Genomic DNA, 27,173 nt, shown 5'->3' with positions numbered 1-27,173 from the left:
AGTGCATTCTTTCAGCCAGCCTTTGCATGGTAAGAACCAGCAGTCCTATTAGTAGAGGTGCATTCTCAAATACAAATCTAGATTTCTGCTGTTGATGAGAAAAGACAGTGTGGAGAAGGTAGCAACTCCCACAGTGGGGCCATTCTGACCACGTACCAGGGGCTGGAAACCTCAGTTCAATCTTCACTCAAACACTGCTTGAATGGGAAGAAGTCAGATCCCTTCCCAATGCTTCATTCTTCTCATTCATAAAACAAACATATATATGAGCAACATACATTTGAGATTTAAAAGTGAAAACAGTGTTAAAGAGATATTGCTGTTGTTATTATTATTAACACTTATACATGTCCTTTCTCACCTGCAATGTGTTAGGCATTACCTTACATGAAACTTGTAACTGCATGTACCAAATTCACTTGTTTGCCATCCAAGTTGCACTTTTGGCAAGAAAAGGTGCCTTCTGTGTCTTACTCCTGTCTCAAATACTTGTTACAAGTGTCAACAGCTCTTCCAGCTATCCCTTTTGTTGTCAGTTTGTGTCTTGTCTTAAGAAGGTGTTGTTTCATACTGTGTTTTCCAAATCCAGGGAATTCAGTGCAAGTTCATGTCTATCTTCATTGTTTAATTGAAACACTGTTGATCTCATTACTAATCCACCCAAGCAGAACAAATGTGATTCAAAGGAATTTGACATGGAAGAATCTAGTATGTTATTTAGCCCAAGTCCAGCAGAGCCTGTTAAAAAGGGAGACCTTAAGCATTTTTAGCTCCAGAATAAACAAAAGGCAAAAAGATGCAAGGGATGTGATGGAATTAACTGAGAAATGTTTATTGTGTTTCTGCATTCCAGGTGTCAGACAGAATAAAATGTACTCCTTGTGTGAACTCTGGAATACACTTGTAGAATAGACTCAACGATAAAACATCCAAAATGCCACTGCTGGTGATCACTTATCCTCATAAATAAGGAGTAAGTTCTACTATAAACTTCAGTGCCTCCTGTGAGATCATTTAATTCTGGTAAAGAAATAGGGAATATACTCAAAGATCTAAATTTACCAGCAGGTAAATCACCACCCTTTTGGCACATTAAAAATAAACTGACAGTCTTTAAGTGTCACAAAGTCCATGTGGTTGCCTTGGAAGTATGTGTGACGAAAAGAGACTTCAAGCTCCCAGGAACCTTGAGTAAATTATTAGCTCTGCTGCATGTCTGTGAAGAACCAGACATACCATCATTTATAGACTGTGAAAAACAAGGACAGAAGATAAGCTGCTCTAACATTGCCCCCTACCAGAAATTTGAAGTAAAGACAAAATTTACATGATATATTAATTCTGCATGTAGCAGATGTTATTGTTGTAGCTAGCAAAAGAAACCTATAACATCATATAAACCACAAACATATACGTAATTTTATTTATGTGATGATGATTCAGAGGGAGATCAGATCAGCTCAGCTCAGTGCTCCTGTACCTTCAGGTCTTCTTGCTCCCCCACCAGCTCCGTCCTTCAAGCACTGGCACGCTTACAACCACTTAAAACACACGATCTACTCAGATTAGGTTAAAGAACTGATTCAGCTGAAGAATAACCGAGGGGATGGAAAAAGGTTGTTACCCAGTCACATGAGTCCACTATGTGGTTGCAGATTGCCCATGCTGGGCAAAAGAGGAAGTAATGTGGACCAGTAGGACCAGTAGACAAGAACACAGACGGAGATGATGACATTATAAGCTGCCTTTGCAATCTGATATCAAGCAGTTAATTATCAAAATATGTCCTAAAACATTTTCTATTATAATGCTGTGATGAGGAAAATATTTGGCCAGGATTATAACCGAAGGATTTAAATGAGAGGAAACTAAGAACTTATGAGAATGCAGTGAATTACTCAAATTGGTTTTTAAAAAATAATTTTAAAGGAAAACTGTCTAGGACAGTTATACAGTAGCAATACAGGGATTTTGCTTTTCTTGTCAAAACTACTGTGGTGATAGTCTGTCTTATGTCTTTACTCAGAAACTTCTGTGTTCCAATGTATCATCTACAAAGGCACAGGGGACATACGTCCTGCTAGGCTGAATGAGTGCTTCTAGAGCTGGGTGCCAAGTTATAATGGTTGATACTTTATTGTCACTCATATCTTCTTAATCTGTCATAAAATGTAAGTTGCCAACCCATTACTGCTATTACTGATGTGATTATATATGGTTTCCATTTTTCAGAATATACAGCCATATAACTCATTTAAATACTACTCTATCATAATGAAATTACCTAAATAGAATTTTAATTCAGTGTGGGTTCACAGTGTGGTTCAGGCATTTAACTCCAGTGAAGTGATACCTGGCACCACTGGTGTCCCGAGATCTTATTCATGGCTTCTCCCACAGCTCCTAAAGCATCCAACCATTCTGCTGAGAGACTCCTCTGGACTCTGAGATTTCTTCCAATCTACAGATTAGTAACTGTGCACTGCTTTGCTGTGCACTCTGCAAAGCTCTGCTGCCTGAGCCTGGCCAGCTGGGCTCTCCTGTAGACACAGGTGTACTGGACAAAGAGGTTACTGCCTGGCTTTGGATTATTTGAGAACAGCACTAACATGAGATCTGTATGCAGCAGGGTGTGGATGGAAGTGCTGTGCAGCCACAGGGCTAAAGGTGTTGCACACTGTACAGGGCTACAGCCTTCCCAGCCCTTCTGATCAATGCAAGCCTGGAGTTAGGAGCCTCACAAGAAGCCCCCATCAGCTTGTCTCTACACCAGAGCTCTAAATGAGGGGCTCTGAAACAGAGATCCACGACAATACCGGGCTTCCCAGTGCCCCCTTCCATAAATCAGGTGCTCTCCTAAATAACAGTGGAGTATTTGAGAACTCCTATTGAGAATTCCTATTTGGAATGAGGGAGGCACTGGTCAATGCTGTCCACGAGGAATGTGCAACTGGGATCACAAATGCTGTTCATAACTTCACTCAGCTTGATTTGGAAGAAGGCTGTGGATGTGGATTTCAACTCTGTCAGGGTACAGCCTGCCCCACAGCTTTTCAGGCATGATGGTTTAAATCTTTCTGCTCCTGTCCTGAACACGCTATCTGCATTGTACAGCATAATTACATATTCATATGCATAAATATATATATAAACGGGGACTTCAATGTCAACTGTGGTGATCCAGGAATTAAAAAAAACTTTGTAAAATTCAGATTTATTATCTGTCTCAAGTCCTGGAATGGAAGCTGAAAGTCAGGAATGAAGTTTTAAAACAGAGAAGCAGCTAGGCAAGCTGCATTTTCTGTCTCGGGCACAAAGTTTACCTGAAGGAAAAAAGTTTACAGTTTGCAACAAAAAATTACAAAATTACAGTTTGCAAACATCTTTTTTTTAAAGACTTACATTTCAGTCTTTAGACTTATGTCTCCCAGGCAACATCAGGAAAGATTAAAGTGCAGTGTGTTTTGATAGGTATTTTTATTAAAATGCTTTCAAAAAGCACCTCAAGGAAAAATAAAGATAAATAACAAAGTAATATATTTTTTTCCCGCTGCTTTCTTTGAATAATTTTGGGAAAACAATAGTATTTTTTATCTCATTCTCATATCAGCCACACTGATGGAAGCTGCAAGATGGGGTCTTATACTGCAGTTTACTCATGTTACACAGAACATTATGACCTTACCTAGTTGTAGTTATTTTTCAGATGTTTGAATACTGCACAACATGATACTGGGATATAAGTACAGCAACATTATTCTTCACCATCTTTTGATTTGCAGGTATTTTTCAGCTTTAAAATGATGACTTTCCATTTTTAAGGCTTTAGTCCTGCAAATTGTATGGAATCCTTTTTTATCACCTTTATTACCAAAATAAAAAAAATCCCACTGACATATTAATAAAATTGTGAGCAAAATTATGATCATATTAAAACTGATGATAATATCGCCATTGTCTTCAGCAAGTCAGTTTCTCAGCTTTTCTTGGTATAATATTGGAGAAGCATGGCCTCAGAAGACACCAAAAAGCAAAGGAAATCTGTACCATCTCTGATGGTCTCTATTGTATATGTCATCCATGCATCAAAGAAGAACACACAGCTCTGCAATAATCATTGGAGAAAATCTGACTACAAATCAAATAAATAGAGAATGGGTGAATAATCGGAATTCAAATAAAATCTGTATTTCCCTAAAAAACGACCAGAGATGTCAAAAGCCATCACATTAGAATGAAAAGCTAAACTCCTTTTACCACGTTCATTCTGGAACCCTCCACTGCTGTGAGGGAATGTGGAATGTCAGTCTTGACTCACAGCTGAGAGGGCCTCTGCAGGACAGAGTCCTTGGACAGCTTCTGGCAGCAGCCTGCAATGGGCTTTTTGGCTGAGGCTCCTGCACAGCTGCCGTGGATTCCCTCACTGGGGACTCCCCATCACTGCCTGGCTCAGCACACATGCTTGGGGTCATATAAATCCTGTGGGACCCTCCTAACCCCGGGTAGGGTTACTTTTGTTGCCAGGATTTTCAAACAGCAGCAGCTACTTTCACAACCTATCTCACGTGTTCTAACTTTCACTCTAGAGATCTAAAAGAGCAACCACTTCATGCAGCTGGTAAAAGATCATGTCTAAGGGCAGCCCTGCCCCCATCACTTCTTTCTAACTCCCAGGTAAGCTTTCTCAGTCCTAAGTAGTTTTATCTCAAATACTTCTGTGCAACCCAGTGTACTCTCAAGTCAATCTGTGTTTAGCCTGAGCATAATAAGAATATTCAACAAAAATGAGTCATTCAGATATTCAAAGCTGAATGCAGGCCTACACAGAGACCTTACCCAAAGTAATTTTTGACACATTTTTATTACAGAATGAAACTTCTATGCAATGATTAAAAGAGATAATTATTTTTCAAAAATTACAACAGAAAATAATTGAGGTCGAAAAGGCACATAACAGTTCCCTTCTCCCTGAATGAAATTTCAACAGATTTGTCAAGACATAAAAAAAAAGAAGTGTGTACTGTTTTTTTCCAGGCTTCAGAGTCTTCATAAAAATATCCCTTTCAGGCCAGATGGAGTAATGTACAGGGAAGTATTATAAAAATATTAGTGAACATAAAAGTTTAATCTACCATATATGTACTCCTATTGTAGCAGCTGTGGTTTTACATCTATTTACAGATTTCTCCCTAACAGCATTTATAATGATTACACATCTGGCTTAGGTTTCTCATGAATAGCTCACTTAAAGACCATGTTGCAGCTCACTGTTACTGTGCTTTTATTCCAGAGCTGCTAATATCCTGGTTGTTTGATTTGTACTAATCACTTTTACCTTTTTCTTGGTTTTATTTTTGATTTGTTTATTTTGTTTTTGTTTTCTAGTGAAGAGTTATAGATTGCCTGCAGGCTTGTTTTGTACCTCATTGGCATCAGTTAATTGATATCAAATGGCAAATATCATTATAAAACCAACCACATTAGGCAGTGGACTTAAAGTAGCAGATCATAGGTCCTTGTTCTCAGAATCCCCTCCTGCAATTTTACAAGCATGTTGTCATTTTGCAGGTTAGAAATGCTTGCTGTTCCTCTCTTAAGTACTGCTTTTAGAGTATCATTTACTAACCATTCTGTTTATTTATAGAGGTTGATGCCAAGTTTCCGTCTGATAGCTTGGAGCTATGGATCATTCAAAAAAAATCTTATCTTGTTCCAAAAATAACACAGATAATGTCTTGCATTTGCTGGTTAGTGTTTGCATATGGCATATATTGCCACATTTTGAGGAAATGGCTTGCAACAATAATGAGAAAAAGTGCCTATTGTGAAATTTTATAGGATTTTTCATTGAAAACTTAGTAATGCATCCATTAAGAAATTATTCTTGCTGCAGTTGTTCATTTGTAATTTTAAAATAAGTTTGCCCACTTTTAAGGCAGCCAAGTTTCTGTTTTACCGTGTTAGTTTAGAGTAAGCCTTTTTATACTGGTATGAGAAAATCCTCTCTAATAAAATTGTACCAGCAGGAGCATGTAAAGAGCATTTTAAATGGCTGTGGGCAGTTTGGCAATTGGAATGTTTTCAGCAGCCTGTGGTGGCTGAAGGACAACATAAATGGCTGAAGGAAGACTCATCTGTCACATCAGGGTTTGCTTCATAACATTTACACTTTGAACTTGACTAAACAGAGTTTGAAGCTTCTGCATCTATAAATACTTAAAGGGGAGAAGAGCACAGGACTAGAAGCCTGAAGTTGCTCCCAGAGTCATGAAGTCACATCCTTTGCTGGGTTGGAACTGTGTGAAGTCACCTTTCTGGTATCTCTGGTCACATTTGTGCTTTCTCTCTGCTGCAATTCCCTACAAGCCACCCACAGCTATATAACGGCTCCAACTCATGCCTATTTGCAAAAAGATTAAAACAACAACAACAATAAAAAAAACAAAACAAAAAAACACCTAAAGAAAAATAGGAACAAACTATTTGGTTCCCTAAAACCAGCAAACCAAAATAGTTTGCCTTTTGTGTACAGTTTCTGCTTTCTTCAGATAATGTTGTGAATTATAATGACAGGCAGTTTCACACAACTTGGCTACCAATAAAGCAATTTACTACCTGCTCTTTTTCACTCAGCATTTCTACTCTAAGACAAATGGGGTTAGGTGCCAAAATAAAACAGCAACAGTTTCTTCCCAAGGGCATGTTTTTTCACTGTCACCTGCCTGCAAGCCTCCTCTTTTCCCGAGCCCTTCATTGCAGACTGACAGCAGTAAAGCGTTTCAGCACACGTTCCCATGGCTGTGAACCCTGAAGTACGCTCTGTTTTCCAGTATTCTGTATTTTCCAAGGGCTGATCTTTGCCCCTGTACTGGGTACTCGTGAGGAGGACGCAGCTCGAGTACTGGGCTCAGTTCGGGAAGGGCTTTCAGGAGCTGGAGCGAGTCCAGAGAAGGACAACGGAGCTGGGGAAGGGTCCGGAGCACAAGTCCCGTGGCGCAGCTGAGGGAGCGAAGGAGGCTCGGGTGTGCCCTCATGGCTCTCTACAGCTCCCTGAGAGGAGGCTGCAGCCGGGGGTCGGGCTCTTCTGACGGGCTACAGACAGTAGAGTAAGAGGACGTGGCCTCGAACCGTGTCAGGGAAGGTTTAGGTTGGACATCAGGAGGAATTTCTTCAGGGGAGGAGTGATTAAACACTGGAATGGATTGCCCATACCCAGGGAGATGCTGGAGTCACCCTCCCCAGAGGTGTTTAAGGACAGACTGGATGTGGCACTCAGTGGCAGAGCCAGGTTTACACGGTGTTCAACGTGGTGGACTCAATGATCTTAGACGCCTTTTCCAGTCTGAATGTTTCCTTGACGCTTTCTGTAATCGGAGGAAAATCTACTGGCCGCAGCAAGAACAAACGAACACGCTTTCAAACCCAGCCATCCCTCTCTGCCCTAAGGGCAGACTCGTACAAAGCCTTCTTAACACGGAGCCGCCCTGAGCCACACGTGGTTTCCACACCAATTTCCTAATCAAGCCCAGAGTAACCAGAAGTGGCCCAGGTCCTGAGGCAGTCGGTGCCCTGAGGTGCCCGTGGCAACAGTGGTACCCAAGAGCCCCGACAGCGGAGCGCGCAGGCGAGCAGACATGGCGTCGGGGTAGGTCTCGAACCCGCGGCCCCAGCGCACCCGGCAGTCACTGCGCCGCTGCGTCACAGCGCCTCTTCCCGCCCCTCGTGCCCGGCGCTGCGGCGGCGTCAGCTGACCGCGGGTCACGTGACCCACCGGCGGGTGAGCGGCGGCGGCGGCGCCGGGGATGGAGCAGTGACGGTAACGGCGGGCCCGGGCCCGGGAGCAGACGGGGGAGGGAAGGAAGGAAAGACAGAAGGACGGACGAGTGTCTGGGCTACCCCGAGTGGCTACCGCAGCGCCCCGGCCTTCCCCGGCGCGCGGCCTCCCCCGGCGCCGGGCCGCGCAGGGCCTGGCATGAAGGGCAGCGCCGGCGGGGCCCGGCGGTACCGCGGCTCCCAGGAGCTCGGCCGGGCCTCGGGGCGGCCAGGCCGCCGCCCTGCCGCTGCGGGGGGTGTTTACATCGGGGAGCGCGAAGGGACAGCGCGGCCCGGGGAGCCGGAGCCGGCAGCTGCCGGGCTGTGGGAGCTGACATCCAGTCCCTGTGATCCGGGTCAGCGGCTCTGTGGGGAGCGAGGGCAGCGCCCCCCGCTCCCGGGGCCAGCCCCAGGACTCCGCACAAGCGTGGGGACTGCCCATGGCGCAGTCTTTCCGGTCTCCTCGTCGAGTCCGCTTCTGTTTATGAAACGTGGAGGCCAAGCGCCAGAAGTGATTTCTGAAAGCGGGCTTGAAGAAGTGACTCTCTGAGGACTTAGTGCTAAGACGCATCAGTAAATTGAGGTTTCCTGCTGAGCTAAATAGAAGCAATTGTCCCCTGCCCCTTGCCCTGCATTTTTGAAAAATGCAATGCCGTAGTTGAGATTCTGTTTTGACATCACTGTATATTTTTCTGGTTATAACTCTGAAAACAGTTTATTTTAGATTGTAATATATTGCATGAAAATTTTTTCTTTGGAAACCCATTTTCCTAATAACATAAGGATGAAGCAGTGTGCATTACAAAAAAGTCCTGGTCATAGAGGTATATGATCTGAACAAGCTACCCATTCTTACTGCTTATTCTAGGTTTTATTTTGAACATTTGGAATTTCCTGCTTTATCCTGTGGTTCTTGTCTTTAATTTGCTTTGCTTTCATTTTACAGTCCATCTGTATGTATTTTTTGTCTGACCAGCATTTGTATCTGTTTTTCTGTAACCATTCTGTAGCACTTCTCCTTTCTTCACTTCTTGTTTGGTATTCTCCATTGCTCTGATTTCAAGCCCTGTTGTGGAAAGCACTTAAAACTCCTTTACCAAGCTTTTTGTTCCCTTGTGTGTATTTGATAATAATACCTTATACCTGAAATGGGAAATCATCTTCTTTCCCATGACTATTAGAAATGGAATAGAGCTTCAGTAAAACCAGCCACACAGACAAAAAATGGTGAGGGAGGAAGGGAAGTCCAGTGACTTAATGGTTCCTTGGAGCTGCAATTGTTCCCTCTGTGCCACTTCTGGAAACTTTAAAAATATTCTTTAGATTACTGATGTTTGTGGAAAACGTGAGAATGCAATGTTTCCTGTATCTTACTGAGTAGGATTCTGTATCTCTGTGTTATTTCTCTTCTGTCTTTTACTTGGATATTTGCAAGCTGCTGCTGCCATCACCTAGTTTGTTTATATAACATTTATTCCACAGCTTTTTTCTAGTCCTAGTCTAGTCAAATCCAGAAAAAAACAATTCAAAGCTTCAACATTTTGTGAGTGTGTGTCAGCTGTAATTGTGTCTCCCTTAGTAGGTGAAGTTTACTGTAAACTTGGCTGTGCCTTTTATAGGGTCAGAGTTCAGTGGAGCGCAGGAAAACTTCTCCTGCGCCAGGTCTGGCATGCATTAAGGAAGATAATGCATCCTAGTAGTCTGAATAAGAGGAAATTTTGTTTTGTTCCAAATCATTGATAATTAGTATACTTCCAGTGGAGACCTGTTATCTGAGGTACTGCAGTTGGTGGTAAACAAAGAAGCCCTGTAGCGTGGTGATAACTGATGTTGTGTGTCAGTTCTTGTAAATATTCTGATTTCTCAGTTACCTGTGCCTGCCTTGGCATTGTCTGTGTTTGGTTTTGTGGCATTGCTGTGCTGTGCCTGGTGGTGCAGTGCCAGGTGGCACAGAGTGTTTGCTATCAAGGGCCTCAGGAGCTGGGTGTCATCATCTCCTGCTGGAAACAAGGCCCCTTAATTCCAAGGCAGGTGGCTTCTGTGCCAGGCTGTGCTCCATGATAGTAATTTGATGGCTGATAAACTTCAGCTTTAGGCTTCCTGAGTAGCTGAGCAAAAGAATCAGCAACTAGGCCTTTATCTTACCTGGAATTTCAACACCCTTGGTAACTTGCTGCCCCTAGAATGAATACACGATGAAGGACGTATGTGTGTTGCTTTGGGCAAAGTTCACTACTACATGCTAGTTCTAACAAATAGAACATTTGATTAGTTCTCCCTCAAAAAAATTGAGTGCTATGAAGTGTAGGTTAGTCTCTACTCATTCCAAGTTGCTACAGAAGACATTACAGATAGCAAAATTTGATATATATATATTCTGTCAAAGTGCACTTTGATTTCGTTCTTCTTTCCCTTATCAAAGACATCCAGTAATTCTCAACCAGCTGTTTCTGCTTCTTAGTGACAAAAGAACATATATACTCTTAACTTGCTGAGCTTGTCTGTGAAGTAAACCAACATAATTTGTATTTAGTACCAACAGTTTCTTGACTAATGCCAGTAATCTTATTGATGGTCTGCAGACAGAGATATCAAGACTATAAAGTGTTCTCCTTTTTCTTGAAATTTTTAGCTGCCAGGAGGAGCTTCTTTACTTGAAAGAATAAACTAGATCTTACTGCATTTAGATAATTTTAGGCATTTACTTACTTTGAAACACTGTCCTAATCTGAAAAGTGATTGGAAAAGGTATGTCAGAGTTGAAATTTGTTTGGTTTTTTCTTATTTCTTCTCTGATGTTTTCAGAAAAAGTTATCTGTTGTACAGACACTGGAAGATGTATATAGCTGTGGAAATATAATTTGGGTCCTCTTTTATTTGATTTATTTTCAGTTAGATCATTTCCTTGTTATCTTTCTGTGAAATTACAGTTGAAAGGTGCTAATGTTGCAAACTCAGCCCCCTTTAAGATACAAGATGGGCAGTTTAAAAAGATTTTCAAACTGTATAAATGTGATTTGGAAGATAGGAAAAAATTAATTTGAAACCACGTGATAATCCTGGTAAAATCTCTTACAATGACTGGAACTGCACTTCAGTAATATGGAACGAGATGTTTTTCTTCAGGCAAAGCTTTGACTGCTGTATTAATGGCAGATATTTTTTTCTTCTTTCCCTTACTTCCCTTCTGCTAGCATCTTGCCTTTATCCTCAGAATCAACAAACATCAAGATAAAGGCACAAAAATGACAGAGTTTTGGCTGATTTCTGCTCCTGGGGAAAAAACCTGTCAACAGACATGGGAGAAGCTACATGCAGCAACTACAAAACATAACAATCTTTCTACTAATTCAAAGTTCAATATTCCGGACTTGAAGGTATGTAAACCCCATGTCATGTCCTAAGAAGTGTGTTTGTTTTGCATCATCTTTTTTATTCTAGATTAAAACTTGCAGACATTTTAGAGAGAACAGCTGACTTTTCTTGATGTTTATGTGTGGAGCTAAGAAATAATTCAGACATTATAAGATAATCAGACAGTTATCTTTTCTTCTGAACTTCTGAGTTAGTTGTTCACTCTGTAAGTGTTCAAGATTCAGCAATCTGTGTTCTTCCAGCAAATAAAGCAGTTTTTTCTGAGGATGGTAGGCTTGATCTCATAGAGGTAGCAGTTACTTGGAAAAGAAAAATAGGAACTTGTGATCTGATTATTGATAGTTTCCTTTGTTTTGTTTTACCTTTAAAAAAAAAATATTTAAATTTTTTTTCCTCATCTAATTTGTCTGCTCCTTTTCTGTCTGAGATACAGTGAAAAGGCTGAAATTAAAGTACAGGAGTTGATCAAACAGCAGCACTGCCTTTTCTCCATCCAGAAGTAACATTCTTCTATTAGAGCAGTGGTTTATCTCTGTCTGAGCATTCCAGTGTGACCTGCCAGTGTGTTGTGGAAAATGGAAAAAAGCCTGTTTGAATTCTTCAGTGAGAAGCAAATAGTAACAAAATCTGAAAGTAGTTAATCTTGGTTTAATACAATGATCAGGATATGGAAAAGTTATGAGCCAGTGTATTCATTTAGAAAAGGTCTTTCCTGATGCCTGAATGTTTCTTGAACAAGAATTTGGAGCTCAGTTTAATGTAGTGACAGCTCATCAAAGCTTACAAAATTGAGGAGAAAAATGCCTTCAGTCTTTGTCTACAGAGTGGATCTAGATCAGGGGGCATAATGCCTTTTTCCTGTCTCTGCTAAGGAATGGGACCAGGGCACAGAGTGCTTTGGTGTGCCTTTTAAGATCTTCCAACTGCCATAACCTGTATTCACATTTGGACTGTCCTGTGTTAGAATAGGGACTAGAAAAAATGTCTTTCTCCTCCCAGGAGATTTTTGGACATGAGTCAGGATGGTTTTCAAACTGTAGGATATCTGCAGCATTTAGAAGATTTATTGCTGAAAACTGTTGGGGCCCATCAGGGTTAGAAACAATTGGTTTTGCTTCTACTCTGCTTCCTAAAAGGGGCAGAAGCTGAGTATACCTTATGTATGGTGGGAAATAGTCTGGCTTCTGTGGACCTGGTGAAACTGTTTAAGCAGTGGGATTGTTTAGTTAAAACACATTGAAACAGTGGTTTAGTCTCTGCTGAACAGCAGTTTTATTGCTTAAAGACTTGCTTGTCCTGAGGCTTGTGACTAGTTAAAATAGGCTTCCTTATTCTTCTTGTGGCCCACAAGAAGGTGGGGCATGGAAAGTCATGTTTCTTAAGTAATTCTGCTCCTTTCTGCTTCAAGGCTAAACAGAAAAGAACTAATGTGAATTTGAGTGGTCAGATATATAGAAAGTAGATGCTAGGCTACAAATACGTTAAATGCTAATAGCATCTTGACTAGGCAGAAGATTCATTTATGCCATGTAATATTTCAGGTAGAAATGGGTACTCCAGATACATGAAATTAGGGAAGAAAGTGTTTTCTGGAAGAGAAGGGAAAAAAGAGTGAAAGCTTGTAGACAAACTAGGTATTTTATTATCCAAGATGCAAAAAGTCCAGTACTCTCGTATTGTCAAAGTTTTCAACGTCCAGGTTGCCTCCAGTGCTGAGATTCCTGATCAGTGAAATTTCACATTTGATCTAAAGTAGTGAATTAAATGCTGAAGCAACTGCCTTGTGAAAAATACAGTCTTCATAGTATAGACATTATTTTAACATGTTCTGGATGTCTTGATTGCAGAACTGAAACTGAGCACCAAACTAGTGAGTTAGATCTGATCCTGTGGTGCTTGGAGGGGCAATATCTAACAAATGAAACACAGTGTGACTTTGGTAAATCAAGATGTCTGAAGCATCTTAGAGTCCAGCATTTTATGTAGTTCTACAGAGCTCCCTGTTGGGAGATGTAGCTTTTACTGTTAGCTGGTTTTATCTTTCTGTGTTTATATACATCTGCTAATGCATTTTGATCTTTGCTTCTAGGTTGGCACACTGGATGTTTTGGTTGGTTTGTCAGATGAGCTGGCTAAACTGGATGCATTTGTGGAGAGGTAACAGTTTATTTTTACTGGGATGCAAATTATTTGAATAATGATGTGATAGTTTGCTGAGTCCTAATAATACACAGGTTATTTTCAACATTTTTTGTATCACAGTGATTTGGAAGATAGGAAAAAATGATCCTCTGCAGGCAGTCAACATGCTAAGATTTAAGAAAGCTGAGATGCTGGTTTTCACAGTATCTTCCTGAAAAAAGAAAAATAATCTGAAATTCTTATTATGCATTGATGAAGGATGGTTCTCCCTAAGGTAGTGCTGTGTGGTGCTGGGTCCTGGAGAATTGTTAAGAATTGAGCCTGACAGGTGCAGGAAGTAGTGATGAAATGAAGTAAAAGCTTGTTCTTTTAGCAGGAATGCTGTTTACACATTTTGAGAAGGTAATAATGTGATTTTCTAATCTATATAAATGCTTAATCAGTATTAATATTAAAATGCAAAATCTATACGTTTTGAAGAAACTAATAGCCTTTTGAAAGTGATTTTGAGCAAAAGGAGCAAAATTTCACATAACCAGAACTCATGGAGCCATCTCCAGTTTCAAGGAGAGAAGTATTAACTAGAAGTTTTTAAATAGAAAAGGCAGCTTTTTACCTGGCACATTTGAATAGTATTATACATGGCTTTTCATTTAGGAAGGCAGATCTTGAGTGTCAGATTGCGTTGCCAGGGTTCCTTTTGTTTAGTTTGGATTCCTGTTGACTTCTACCTTTCTATTTCTAAAAATGGGTTAGAATTTTGGAAGTATCACAGACTTTTAAAAAAAATTTGCAATATAGTGACATTACACTTGAAGTCAATACCAGTGTGAGTGAGCTGGCCTCACCTTGTTGAGAACTGGTGAGTAGCAACAGTAGAGAAGATTTTAAATAAAGTTGTGGAATACTTCTGAGAAGTTGGTCTCCTTCAGATATTGACCACAGCTTGTGCTCCTGGAAAGCTTGACTGTAGAGCAAGTATCATCCTTGTTTGATCCAGTCACTTTTGATCCAATCTCCAGCAAAATAAAATCAGTTTAATGAATGGTATTTCCCAAATGGCGGGTTTGGGGTTTTTATTTATTTGTTTGTTTGTTTGCTTGCTTGCTTTTATATATCTTGATCTTTCATTTTTCAGTGTTGTAAAGAAGGTGGCTCAGTATATGGCTGATGTTCTAGAAGACAGTAAAGATAAAGTTCAGGAGAATCTTCTGGCTAATGGAGGTAAAGTGTTAACCATGATATCCTAATGTATCCTAAAACTGTAGAAAGGAAGGCAATGATCCTGAAACTTACTGAGGTACAAGGAAGCCAAGTGCAAGGGGCTGCACCTGGGTCAGGGCAACCCTCAGTGTCAATATGGGTAGGGGATGAATGGATTGAGGGCAGCCCTGCTGAGAAGCACTCAGTGAGTGCTTCTTGAGGGTGCCAGTGTGCCTTTTATTTCAATATATGTGTATATATTTCAGTAACAAGCTTCACTTTTCTCTGAACCAATATTTTATTTTCAAAGCCATTTAATAGAATTTAACAACTTGTATTGATGCAAGAGAGACTAATATAAGTGGATAAGGGCTTGGAGTAGTGTCTTTCATAAAATGCTTTACAAAACTGTCACTTCAGGTGAGCCACATGGTCATTGCTGTCTTTCTTGCCATCATAACCTTCCCTTTTCCCACCTATTTTTCACACAGAGCAAAAAATAGTTGCTCCTGTCTGTAGTTCTCCAACCATCCTTGACTTAATGTTATTTAAATGTTATTTATGATCTACAGAGGTGGAGAAGCCAATATCTGAAGGCAGAGGTCTTGGCTAATTTACAACTTGTTTCTTTTCAAATTTCTTAAGCAACAGGGTCCAAACATGGGAAGGTCCAGCCTGTTACAGTTCTCTTCTGTTACAGCACTTCTACATTGAATATAACACAGTAGTCTTTTTATTGTCAATCTTAACAAAATTCTTTAAAATTTTAGTTGACTTGGTCACCTATATAACAAGGTTCCAATGGGATATGGCCAAATACCCAATCAAGCAATCCTTGAAGAATATTTCAGAAATTATTGCAAAGGTAAGGTAACTTGTTTTATAAAACTTCCCTACTTGAACTTGAGATATTTATGCAGAAAACTTGCTCTTAAAGCAATTTGTCTGTTTTAGTCAGCTAACAATAGCAGTGAACTTTGTAGCAGTCAGTAACCAAAGAAATACATTAGGATGTGGCTGGGATTTGGAGAGTGCTCCCTGAAGACCATCATGCTGTCTTTGCTGATTTTTGTTTCCTAGGATCTAACAAATAAATAGCCAGGAAATGATGTTTACATTTCAGTTTTGCTGCACTAGCATATTGTTTGTCTGATGTTCTCAAACCTTGTGGGCTGTTAGCAGTGAGCCAGGGAACTTATTTGCATTCTGAAAGCCACGGCAGTAAGTTATCAGGGGAGAGATAAGCCTTCATTGTTAGACGTAAAGAAAGCTCATTTGAGAGTTGTCATGCGTTTTCCTCATCTTTACTTTGGCAATGTGTTTCATACGTGCAGGGTTTTGTTTGCATTGTACTTGCTTGTGAGCCTGTACAGGGTCCTCAGCAGTGGCTGGCTGATTTAGACAGTGAGAGTTCTCTGTAGGCAGCCCTTGCTTTATGATCTTCCCAGCTGCTTCATTTTTTTTGGTTTTTTTTCCTTCCCTGTTTTCTGCAATCTGCACACTGGTTCTTGGAACTGCCTCTGTTACTGACTGGAAATACATAAGTTGGAAAAAAGAAGCTGTTCTGGGTACCTGTAGAGGTACCTTTGGTAGTCTTTGGTGATGGATGTGTAGGGACTATAATGGGTTTGGGATGGGGGTAAGTGCTGGCAGACTTGTGCTTTGCTGTAACTGCAGATTCCCAAAACTGTTACATTAATGTTTTTTCAGAGAACAAAATCTTAATATATGCTATAAAGCTGACTGAGACTGCAATTAGTACTTTCATTTTTGATATTTTCTTTGGGACTATCACTGTATCTTGAATTTATTTCACTAATTGCATTTAGTAACTATTCCTGGAAAACATCTGTGGTGTGGCCTTTTTTAAAGATGATTTGCTATCTTACAGCTCTAAAGAATTGCACATTAAAAATATCTCACAGATAATAAAATTAGAATCTTAATATCTGACACTAGTACATAATATTTGCTTCTTCAGAAGATACCAAAATGAAGCACTGAACTTTTTAGCTTTAATAGTACAGCACTTGTTTTTGCAGAAATTAAATTTGTTGAAAAAGAAACGAAGTACATGACGAGATATGTCCTTTATTGAAAATTATCAAAGATTCAATGCATGTTATTCTGTGTCCTGAATTTTGCTAGATAAATAATCTGCTTCAACAAAGTTGTACTCTAGCCTCAACTTTAACTGTCTTACATTCTTTATCTACTTTGGGCACCTCATTGACCTATTAGGTTGGATAGTAAATGCAGAGAAACAGGTCTGCTGGATTTCATCCTGTTGAGGGTTGCCATTTCTCTTCATGTTTAGCTGTGCTTCTATTCTACAGGTACAGCTTCAGGACACATAATGTCATAAATCTGATTTCAAATAGTTCATAAAATTATTTTCAACTGTGAGCCATAGATGTGTGTCCATAAAGTAGAGAAGGAATCTGACTGAAGATACCTTACATTCTTACAGAAATGACCCCTAGGAGATCATATCACAGGACTTGAAGCAGTTTTGTCCCAAGGCAGGAGTTCTGACAAAGATAAAATCTTCATGTAATCATGTGCCAAAGTGAAGATACAGGAAAATTGATAGAGCTACATTAATTAAAATCTGTGAAACCTTCTGACATGTTGATGTTAAATAATTTGAAAAGCTTGTCATATCATGAATTATTGCTTTTCCTGTATGGTTTTATATCATCCTCACTCACTCAGACAGCAGGTTCTGATGTCTGTCAAGATGAGTAATGGCAATTGCAGTGGAGGCTTTGTCAGCTGAGAAGAAATTACAGCAGTGTTAGAAATATTTAAAATAAAATTGTATCTTTTGAAACTATCCATCAAGTTTTTTCAGCTTTTAACTTTGAGAGGTTTTGTGAACCCCAGTGGCAATACCGAATACTTTGGAGATGGCATCTGCGCTATGTGAGAGCTGTCACTTAATCGAGTCATTCTTTGAATTTGAAATTAGTCATCAGACTTATGCAAGAAGACCTCAATATTTTTAGTGCTCTAGTGGAATCTTTTCAGCAACCCAGGCATGTATTGAAGTGCAACAACTCAGTTGTATGGCTGCAAGACTGTCAGCATTGCCAATGACTACACTTCCTAAGTGATTTATATATCTGGGATTGTCCTGTGTAGAAATAGGCTCACTATGTTATACTGGCACTTTCTTTAGCAATACCATTAATCTGCCTCTTTTTGCAATGACCTTTGTGAGTTATTCACCAATTCTATTCCCAAAAGGAAGTTTGTATTGTTGCTTCATTTGGTAATTTTACAAAAATTTATTTTCAAGAGCTCTGTTGTGGCATTGAGATTTGTGGTTCTGTATTCTCTAACATTCAGTAGGAAGCAAAGCTGGTTGTTTCAATAAACTTAAGTCAGTACAGCAGTAAAGGGTTTTTGGCTAAGCAGTCATCTTTTTAAAGACTACTGACTCTGCAATTGAGAGCAATTAGAGTATTGTCAATTAGGAAATGCTGAATGGAACTGATTTGTAAAGGCAGTGGTTTTTGGGTTTTGTCATTAAGTAATGCATAGTTAAACTTGTTGAAAGTCCTGATCCTTGGAAAAGGCAAAGAGTTGTCACTCTGGGGAAGAGCTGAATGCACAAAGGTGCTAGCTTAATAACTTTTGATTCATTTTCACCTTACAATGCCTTCTAGATGCAAAAAAAAAAAAAGGTGCTCGTGTAGTATTAAAAGGTTTGCATGAAGGTAAATGCCTTGTGTGACACCTGCTGAAATGTTCTGCATGTTACTTTGCTAAAGGTTGTATCAGTCAAAGGATTTAAATAGCCTTAAGTACTCACCTTTTTAATATTGTCATTTTCAGAGTATTTTGTCTAAATGATTTCTGAATCTGTAGAGGTGCAAGCTGTTAATGTGTTGCCACATGAAACTAACAGAATATTCAGGCTTTTGATTACTTCCTGGTACAGACAAGCCAACTTAGGTGTTACCATAAACAAGGTCACTATTTAATTAACTGACCTTGCTTTTAAGAGAGATTTATTTTGTGGAAACAAAATCATATCTGGATCTCCAGCCTGTAGTGTTTTATGCAAACAAAATGTTTTGTCAGTTGGTCTAAACCTGTATAAAGGGAGAGTCCCTTGACAGTGTTCAGAAATGTGTCCCTGGAAATTTTTTCATGCTTGTACCTCCATACTACAGTGAGGAGGCAGTGAAGGAGGCAGTAGGCAGCATTATAATGCCAGACCAACACTGTGCCAAGTTCTTCCAGTTTCCCAACTGTTACTGAGTGCACTGATTTTAAAACACTTCCTTGTATAGGGTACATGCTGATATGAGTATGGTTGGCAGTTTAAGATGTACTAAAGTGTTTAATTTGTTTTGTGTTCTTCCACTTACTGCCAAGTTATCTAGCTGGGAATGAATCATTTTTGGTAATCATGCTAATTAAGCCATCCTTTTCAAATCCATCCTTCAGGATTATTGAGCGGCAGTGGCAAGCTGAACATAAATTCTATTCTAGTTCTTTAGACATAGTTCCTTTTCTTTTCATTTTTAAGGGAGTAAACCAGATTGACAATGATCTAAAAGCAAGAGCCTCGGCATACAATAATCTGAAAGGGAATCTTCAGAATTTGGAAAGAAAGAATGCGTAAGTTGTATTATTTTTTGCTAATGTAGCACAGGAATGTTATCTAACAGGAAAACTTAATAAATAATGAAATGTGGAGTGATTCAGGCTCTAAGCTTAATGTATTTTTGAGGTGTTTATCCATCTTGAAGAGCAGCTGTCATAAAGGAACATTTATTACCAGCTCTCTGGTTGGTGTTAACTTACTTGTGACTGAAAAGCAATTAAGAAATCACAAAAGCATGTACAAATAGCATAAAATTGCTGGAACTTTTAAGAGGAGCTTGCTGTTTGTGGTGTGTAACTCTGCTACTTATGTGTCTTGTCTAAATAAGAAAGTCTTTCCTTCACTCCAGCTTAACTGTGTTTCTTCCCTCAGAATTTACTGGCAGCAACAGCAGCAGTACATGCAGATAATAAATTAAACAAGGACTGTGTGTTGTCTTGTCACGTACATGTGACGATTATTTGAAATACGGTTGAGGTTCAGCACTTCAGTGCAAATGCGGTTGATTAATGTTCCTGAACCCTGCCATTACAGTGAATGGCACAAGCCTGCTGGCTGATTCAGAACCACGGGTCATACCAATGACAGTGTGTGACAAGCTGTTTTAGGAGTGAGACATAAGTTCTGTGCTAAGCCATGGCAGTTTGTCAGCTGAGAGCCATTAAACCTCTGTGCGTTCTTGGTCTTTTATGCATATGAGGAAATACACTGCTTTAAGTTTTTAGTGATGTTCTGTATGTAGATCTGTACTAGGTTAGTTATTACTCTGGGGCTTGATATATTAGAATCCACAGTTAATGGTTTTAATGGTTCTTGCAGTTTTAAGTAACTTCTAAAAAGAAAAGTTGGCCACTTAAGCGTGTGATGTATTTGGAACATGGAAATGACATACAGCAGTGGAGCTACTGATACAAATTTCAGTGACTTTGGACAGTGAGATATAAAATGCATATAAGAACATTTTGTTTGCTCTGCTAATAACAATTGTGTAGGTAAAATGTATTTATGAGAATGCTATATTATTAAGCACTGGAAACTGTTATCCAGACAAATTCAATTCTTAAACATGTAATTGTTCTGGCTGTCTTTGTTTCTCTGCAGGGGAAGCTTGTTAACCAGAAGTCTTGCTGATATTGTAAAGAAAGAAGACTTTGTACTTGATTCAGAATATTTGGTCACATTATTAGTGATTGTGCCGAAGTAAGTTTAGTCATCCTGAGCAGAATACAATAAGAAATATAAATCAAGTAATAGATCTCACAGCCCTATAATACTGTAAGAATGACATCTGAATTTACTTGGGCCTTTCCTGGATGAGCAAACAGGGCTGTTAAGATGCTCAGGAGAGATAAGTGAGCGTCTGTGCCTGCGTTCCTTTTTTCACAAAAACTCCTCATAAGGACTGCTGAGTGCTCATGAATTTCTTGAGGAAACTGGAGATTAGACGTATGTCTCTTATCCAGTGTTTGCTATGAGTAGTCATGTTCCAGATGGTGTCCTTATGAAAATAAGTGCTGAGTAAAATCATGACTTGTTTTACATTAGAAGGCTTAATCATTAAATTATCCTGGTTAGGAGTATGCCAACTTTCATCACGTAGCGAGTGAACTCTTTACTGCTTTGTTCTGCACATTTTTTAGGTTGCCTGAACCCTTTTTTGATGTTTTTTTTTTTACTTACCTAAGTCTCTGTCATTGGAACCCTGCTTACATCTTGTCAAAGGCTTGCTGGGGGAACAGGCTGTTCTTACTTGAAATATTTGAACAACAGAAAGCTCATGTTTTCCCCTGGCCAAGGAAAGTAGTGATACAAATGCCCACAAAACTGTTGTAAAATGAGAAAATGTCCCTTGACTGTCTTTCTGGAGCTCAGGTAAAGAGATCTTCTGATTTATGAAAAGCCCACTGGTTCTCTTTACCACAGAAACCATTAGAATCTGTCACATGTCAAACTCTGGTGAAGAAAAAACAGTTTTGCTGTGTCTTTAACAGAAAGCAAGTGGTTAGAATATCTCAGCTGTTGTTTTTCTTGGACTTGCTTTTGCTGTTGAAAGGATGGAACATGTTCACAACCAACTACAGAAAGGCAGGGCTTCCAAAATTCCCAGTCCTTCAGGCAAGTGCAGGACTCTGGGGAACCTGTTTATGATTATGGAAGAAGCATTCGTCTGCTCAGAAGAGCAGAGTTGCATGAGGAGTTTCTGATTAACCTTGACAGTTAATTCCATTTGGTCCCCTGGGATCTGTACTTAATTATGATTTAATTTCATAGTTCTTAGATTAAAAAAAATTTGCACTTGTAAACTGACATGAATACTCAAAATATGTTACTTCTGCTATCACTATACTTTATTTATCAATAATTATAATAACAGTGTGAGGAGAACTGAGCATTTCCTGAGTCTTGCATATTTCTGACAACCTACACCTGAGAAGGATGTGATGATTAAATGTTTTTACCTTTAAAAAAACCCTTGATCCATTAATCTCAGATTAAAAGTCTAACAATAACCTCTGTATTCTCTAGGTTAAATTACAATGACTGGGTTAAGCAGTATGAAACGCTAGCAGAGATGGTTGTACCACGTTCCAGCAAGTAAGTTGTTGAATGCTAAATCTCTTATTTGCTTGTGCTGTGTTTCAGGAGTGCTCTTTTGCTAGAAAGACTTTGAATTTTAAAGATTGGTCAAAAACTTGTCAATATGTGTAGCTTTATAGCTTTATCTGGTCAAATCTGATCAAATACTCGAGGAAAGATTCAAATGAACAAAGTTTTCCAACTTAACTTATGGGAGAAGAGTAAGAGAATTGAAAAGTTAATCTAATTCTGGTCAGATACATTCAGCTTCTAGCTGGAATGTGGTGGAGATAAGCAACAAATGCTGGCTGTTGGCCTGTAAGCTTTAGGTCTGTATTCACAGGACTTGAGACAAGTTGTATGAATTCTTTGGAGACTTCCAAAGAATGGAGGTCTGGAAGTGTAAATGGTTTTGTTGTGTACAAAGAAAGGTAGCTTGTCTCTTTGGGTGCTTGGTTAATTTTAGCTGACAGACTGAGGTTTTCATCAGGCAAATGTAATATTACCAGTTCTGTGCCAGTTAAAAAACCTGAACTTCCTTTGGATAACTTCACATCTGGAAGACTTGCTAGTGGCTCTTACTTAATTATTGGGAAACCACAGCCTAGGACTAGCCTAAGAAAAGTCAACTTGTTAAACTATTGGATAATATTTGTGTTGAAGACAGTATGATCTTGAGGAACAGTCTAAGTCTGTTAAAGCTTTTTTTTTTTTTCCCCCTAAGGTAAAGCCTCAAAATAAGCAATATTATTTTTAATTATAAAATAATAATTCAAGGGGTCATCTTTACAGACTAAGAAACATTTTCTTTTGCCAACCTGTGTCTTTTAATTTGTGTACTTTTCTATTTTATATATTTTTCATTTTTCTTTAAAACACACATTTCTAATAAATCTGTAGTCCAAACATTTCAGTACTAAACCAGCATCAGTTGCTTTTTTTGTTAAATAATTTTTATTTGAACAAATATCATATGAACTTAATGTGAACTGTAAGCTGCCTTCATTTATGAAGGGAGTAATTGAGCAGTCAGTTACATTCTGTATGAGGTGCTTAATTTGGGAACTAAATCTTGTATAATTATCTACATTTATGTCTTGCCTTGTAGCAATAAAGTACAGCATGTGGTACTGTGTGACTGGTCTGTGCTGACTTGAACTTGATTAATTCTGACACTTGGTTTGTTTTCTTTCTGTGTAGTGTACTCTTTGAGGACCAAGACAGCTACCTTTGTAATGTCACCTTGTTCAGGAAGGCAGTGGATGACTTCAAGCACAAAGCCAGAGAATATAAGTAAGGTTTATTTTGTGTGCATTCTGTCTCTCATGCTTTGAAGGATCTGTAGATAGGCACTTCTGTTTTTATTCACTTCCAAATGCAGATTTATGGTCCGTGACTTCCAGTACAATGAAGAAGAGATGAAAGCCGATAAAGAAGAAATGAATAGACTGTCAACTGACAAGAAGAAACAGTTTGTGAGTCTTAATAAACTGGTCATTATAGAAATGTGAGACATCTAAGACTTATTATTGCTGCATAAAAATTTCATGAAGTTGTGATTCAGAGCATTGTAAGTATGACATGATGTAGTCAGCCTGCACCCAGCTAATGTGCTCTGGGATAATTGAATTTCCTGCTGCACAAGTGCTCCTCACTGCATTGAACCAAAGGCTGGTATTGCAGCTGATAATATTTGAAGTTTGAAAATGGACAAGTGTTTGAATTACATAATCAGATATTACTAAAATGATCTTTAATATAGTTAGATCATGACAACTCAGATGGGGAACTGAAGAGACAATGGGAAGTCTCATTAAATGTCTCTTTACTTTGTATCAAAACACTCTTGAACCATTATGTCCATGGTGAACTCTGTCTTCAACTTGTCTTTTATTATCATGGTAGAGATATTGAGTAGCTGCTCAAACATGCAAAATGGGCTGAGTATTTTTCTGATGTTTGAATAGCTTCTTTTTTTTCTTCCCTTTTTCACAGGGGCCTCTGGTTCGGTGGCTGAAAGTCAATTTCAGTGAAGCTTTCATTGCATGGATTCATGTGAAAGCATTGCGTGTTTTTGTTGAATCTGTTTTAAGGTAATGAGGCAGATTTCAATATTGATTTTCTACCTAGACCTGGTAAGAATCTTCGTCTAGCTTGGGTTTACCAAACTGAAGCATGCAAATGCTGCTCTTCTGGGAAGGAGGAAGCAAAAAATAGGGCAGTAAGAATAGCTGATGGCAATAGCTCTTGTTGCCAGTTGTGAAATATTTGAGATAGATAATTGTGTATCTTCCCCTTGGATAGTCTTTTCATTATTGCTTTAGGAGTTACAGACACTCTGTGCATAGCAGTGAGACATATTTGCTGATTTTTAGGTTACTTTATGAGTTGCTTGTAACAAGAACTAACTACATCTTATATTTAAACAGCAAACTTGAATAGTTCAGAATAAAAACTGTTTGAGCTTTCAGTAACAATTTAGCATGATGAAATGGGATTCTTTTACTTTAAGACATGCCTTTTGTAGTCTAAACTTTCCAGTATTAAATCACTCAGTATTCTAACTAGAAAATTTAACTGCTTTTTTTTCTTCATACTACCCACAAGTGTTGTTACTAGTTGAGAACAGCTGTAGTTCTGTACTGCAAAGGGGGACCTTTATTTTTTATAGTTGAAAACATTCCTACTGTGGTCAGCAAAGGGCAAGATGTTTTTAGCTTTTTTGATAAGTTGTCATAATGGAGAAAAACAGAAGAGAAAAAGAAAACAAATCACATGAACTTGCATTCATGCTGCTATGGCCTTATTGCGAAGACAAAACTTGAGTAAAGAAAGCTGAACTTAATTGGAATGTTGTCAGCTGTTTCCACATTCATAGAAAGGAGGATTAAGTAGAAACTACATTGTCCACCAAGTGTCATAAGCAAAGGGAACTAATGGAGTATTCAAACTTTAGTCTGAGTGTTCAGGTAACATTGAGAATTATGCTAAATACTCAAGGATTTAAAATTATTTTAAAAATATTTAGGCTTATGTTTTGTTACTTTAAATTTGAAATTCTATTTCTTTGATGCCTTAGAATTGTTGACACGGAACGGTTTTACAAAAATGGAAATGAGAAAATTTCCTCTTCAGCTATAGGATTCTTTCTCAAAATAAAATTCTGCTTGAATTATGAAAGAAGGTTTATTTCAGCATATCCATAGTTTTCTACTTCACTTCCTCAGGTATGGTTTGCCAGTTAACTTCCAGGCAATGCTGCTTCAGCCTAATAAGAAAACAATGAAGAAACTGAGGGAAGTTCTGTATGACTTATACAAACATCTTGACAGCAGTGCAGCAGCTATCATTGATGTAAGTACTTTTTAACTGCTACTAGTATGTTTAAACAAAGCAAAAAGTCTATTTGCATTATTAAAAAGCTATACCTCTCCATATTCTGTATTTTCTCACAGTACAGAGAATTTTTTCTTCTTAAAAAAATGCTGCTTCTGTTTTACACTTTAGCAAGGCAGATGGTATTTAAAGTTGCAACCAATATATTTGAAGAGGTGTCTGGTTTAGAAGTCACGTGTATTTCTTCTTACTGCATTCTTTCCTACGACTGATGGAAAGATACAGACTGCAAGTTAGTGTAGCAGTCCTCTGCTGAAGAGGGCTGAATCATTGTCAAAATTGAATCAGTCTTTCCATATGTAGAGGTCTCATTTCGTGTGTAAAACTGGTTTGTTGGGAGGCATATTCTACTAATTTGCTTTGTATTGAAAAGCACTGATTTTAATAGTTATTAGTTAACTAAAGATACCATGAGTTTAGCTGAATTAAAAAAAAGATATTTAACATTGTATTGAATGTAATGTATTTCCAGGCCTTTTTGTGGAAAGAGGATTTGAGACAATTTAGATGAAAATTAAAGATGCTGAACTTAAATAACTTCCTGGATCATTCAGCACCCTATAACATTCTTATCAGAAAGTGACAGTGTTTAGATGTAGTAGTGATGATGTGTTTACTAGCAATTTATCGATACAGAACTACTTAGATTTTGAAAAAGCACTTTGTATTTACTTTTGAAAAATACTATTAGTTATTTGTCAAATGACTGTTATTCAAGCAATCACTTGAATGTGAAAATTTAAGCTTGAAGTCTTACCTGGCCTATTTGCTTCTAAAACACATGAATATTTCATCTACTTCTTAATAGGAGTCAGAATGGTAAGAGTATAACTGGTTTCAAACCTTTATTTGCAGGCAACGATGGATATTCCAGGTTTAAACCTCAGCCAACAGGAGTACTACCCATATGTGTACTACAAGATCGATTGTAATTTGCTGGAATTCAAGTAAAAGTTCCCTAACATGACAATCTTCTCGGTGTTGGTGTAAACAAACAGAAGTGAGGTTGAAGTATAGTAATACTTTAAACATTCTACTAATCATATGCTTGCTTCTTATGTTAGGTGACTTGAACACACCGTGGTCCATCTCTAGACATTTTCTTTTTAAAGAACAGTGTAGGTAACCAGCTTTTAATCGACTATGTCTGTAAATGTATATTGAGAGAATTTAAGTATTTATAAACAGAGTGATTTATTTAAGGAAAAGCTTATCCCTCTTTCATATGGTGGTCTGTGTTAATTCCATTTACTGTTGTTTATAAAAAAACTTGTTTACAGAAGACTAGTGTAAATGTTCATGGCCATTTTGTTCATTTGATTTAGTAGATACAACTGTGTTAACATTGTTGAACTGTGATGTAAAGTATGTAAAATTGGTATGAAATTGTGCTTTCTGAATGGTTTAAAATTACAATTGATGCACTGTAAACACAGGGAAAATAAACATACCTGTGCAAATGTGTCACTTTCTTGTACCACATAAAATTGTAGATACTTGTGTCTAAACTGAAGCAATGTGTTAAGTCTTTAATAGTGCTGCAGCCTGCACACACTGTCACAGAAATGCAATTGGCTTCAGCACAAGTACTTTTAAGAGATGCAGGATTTAATTTTGCTTTGTGCAGAAAGGCTCAAGCATGTTGTTTGGCCATCACACATATGTACGAATGTTTTTCATGTTTATATTTTTGTGACTAAAGAAAAGATGTGAGACAATTATTGGGAAGATGATGGCAAGCTGGGATAATAACAAGCTGGGCTGAGCTGGGGATTTGATAATTCTTTGTTCTTCTTAGTTGAAGCTTGAGACTATTTTATGGCTTTGAATACTGTGCTATTAGATGCTCTTTTTTTTTTTTTTTTTGCGACATCTGTTCTACCACAAAGGGAATATGATGGCTTTCTTTTAATGTGTATAGAGAGGAGTTGTTTATTTCAGTAGCAGCTATTACAAGTATTCTACCTGAGTAGCTAAATATGCAGTAAAAGCTGCAATACTGTTTAAAACTGAGTTGAATTAAGAGGGAGAGTGGAGGGGTGCTCATTTG

General features: G+C 38.5%; 1 protein-coding gene and 1 long non-coding RNA gene across 2 annotated transcripts; one reads left to right on the top strand and one right to left on the bottom strand.

Moving 5' to 3' along the window:
• Window positions 1-1,633: 1,633 nt before the first annotated feature.
• On the bottom strand, window positions 1,634-4,446 carry LOC147655358 (uncharacterized). Its single transcript, XR_015285818.1, has 3 exons — window positions 4,258-4,446; window positions 3,686-3,831; window positions 1,634-3,323 (listed from the first exon to the last, which is right to left on the bottom strand). It is a non-coding gene; the product is annotated as an uncharacterized LOC147655358 (long non-coding RNA).
• A 3,120-nt stretch (window positions 4,447-7,566) lies between these two features.
• Window positions 7,567-26,583, top strand: ATP6V1C1 (ATPase H+ transporting V1 subunit C1). Its single transcript, XM_023920675.2, has 13 exons — window positions 7,567-7,816; window positions 11,007-11,189; window positions 13,277-13,344; window positions 14,468-14,553; window positions 15,303-15,397; window positions 19,073-19,164; window positions 20,252-20,350; window positions 21,677-21,745; window positions 22,928-23,020; window positions 23,109-23,202; window positions 23,723-23,820; window positions 24,955-25,081; window positions 25,979-26,583. Exons 2-13 carry the CDS (start codon window positions 11,058-11,060, stop codon window positions 26,072-26,074), a joined length of 1,149 nt encoding a protein of 382 aa, XP_023776443.1. The 5' UTR covers window positions 7,567-7,816; window positions 11,007-11,057; the 3' UTR covers window positions 26,075-26,583.
• Window positions 26,584-27,173: the final 590 nt, after the last annotated feature.

Source organism: Cyanistes caeruleus, chromosome 1, assembly GCF_971803275.1.
Source record: "Cyanistes caeruleus chromosome 1, bCyaCae1.hap1.1, whole genome shotgun sequence".
In the NCBI taxonomy this organism is placed as follows: Eukaryota; Metazoa; Chordata; class Aves; order Passeriformes; family Paridae; genus Cyanistes; species Cyanistes caeruleus.
The sequence above is the reverse complement of the archived record's forward strand: the minus strand, read 5'-3'. Positions and strand labels throughout refer to the sequence as shown.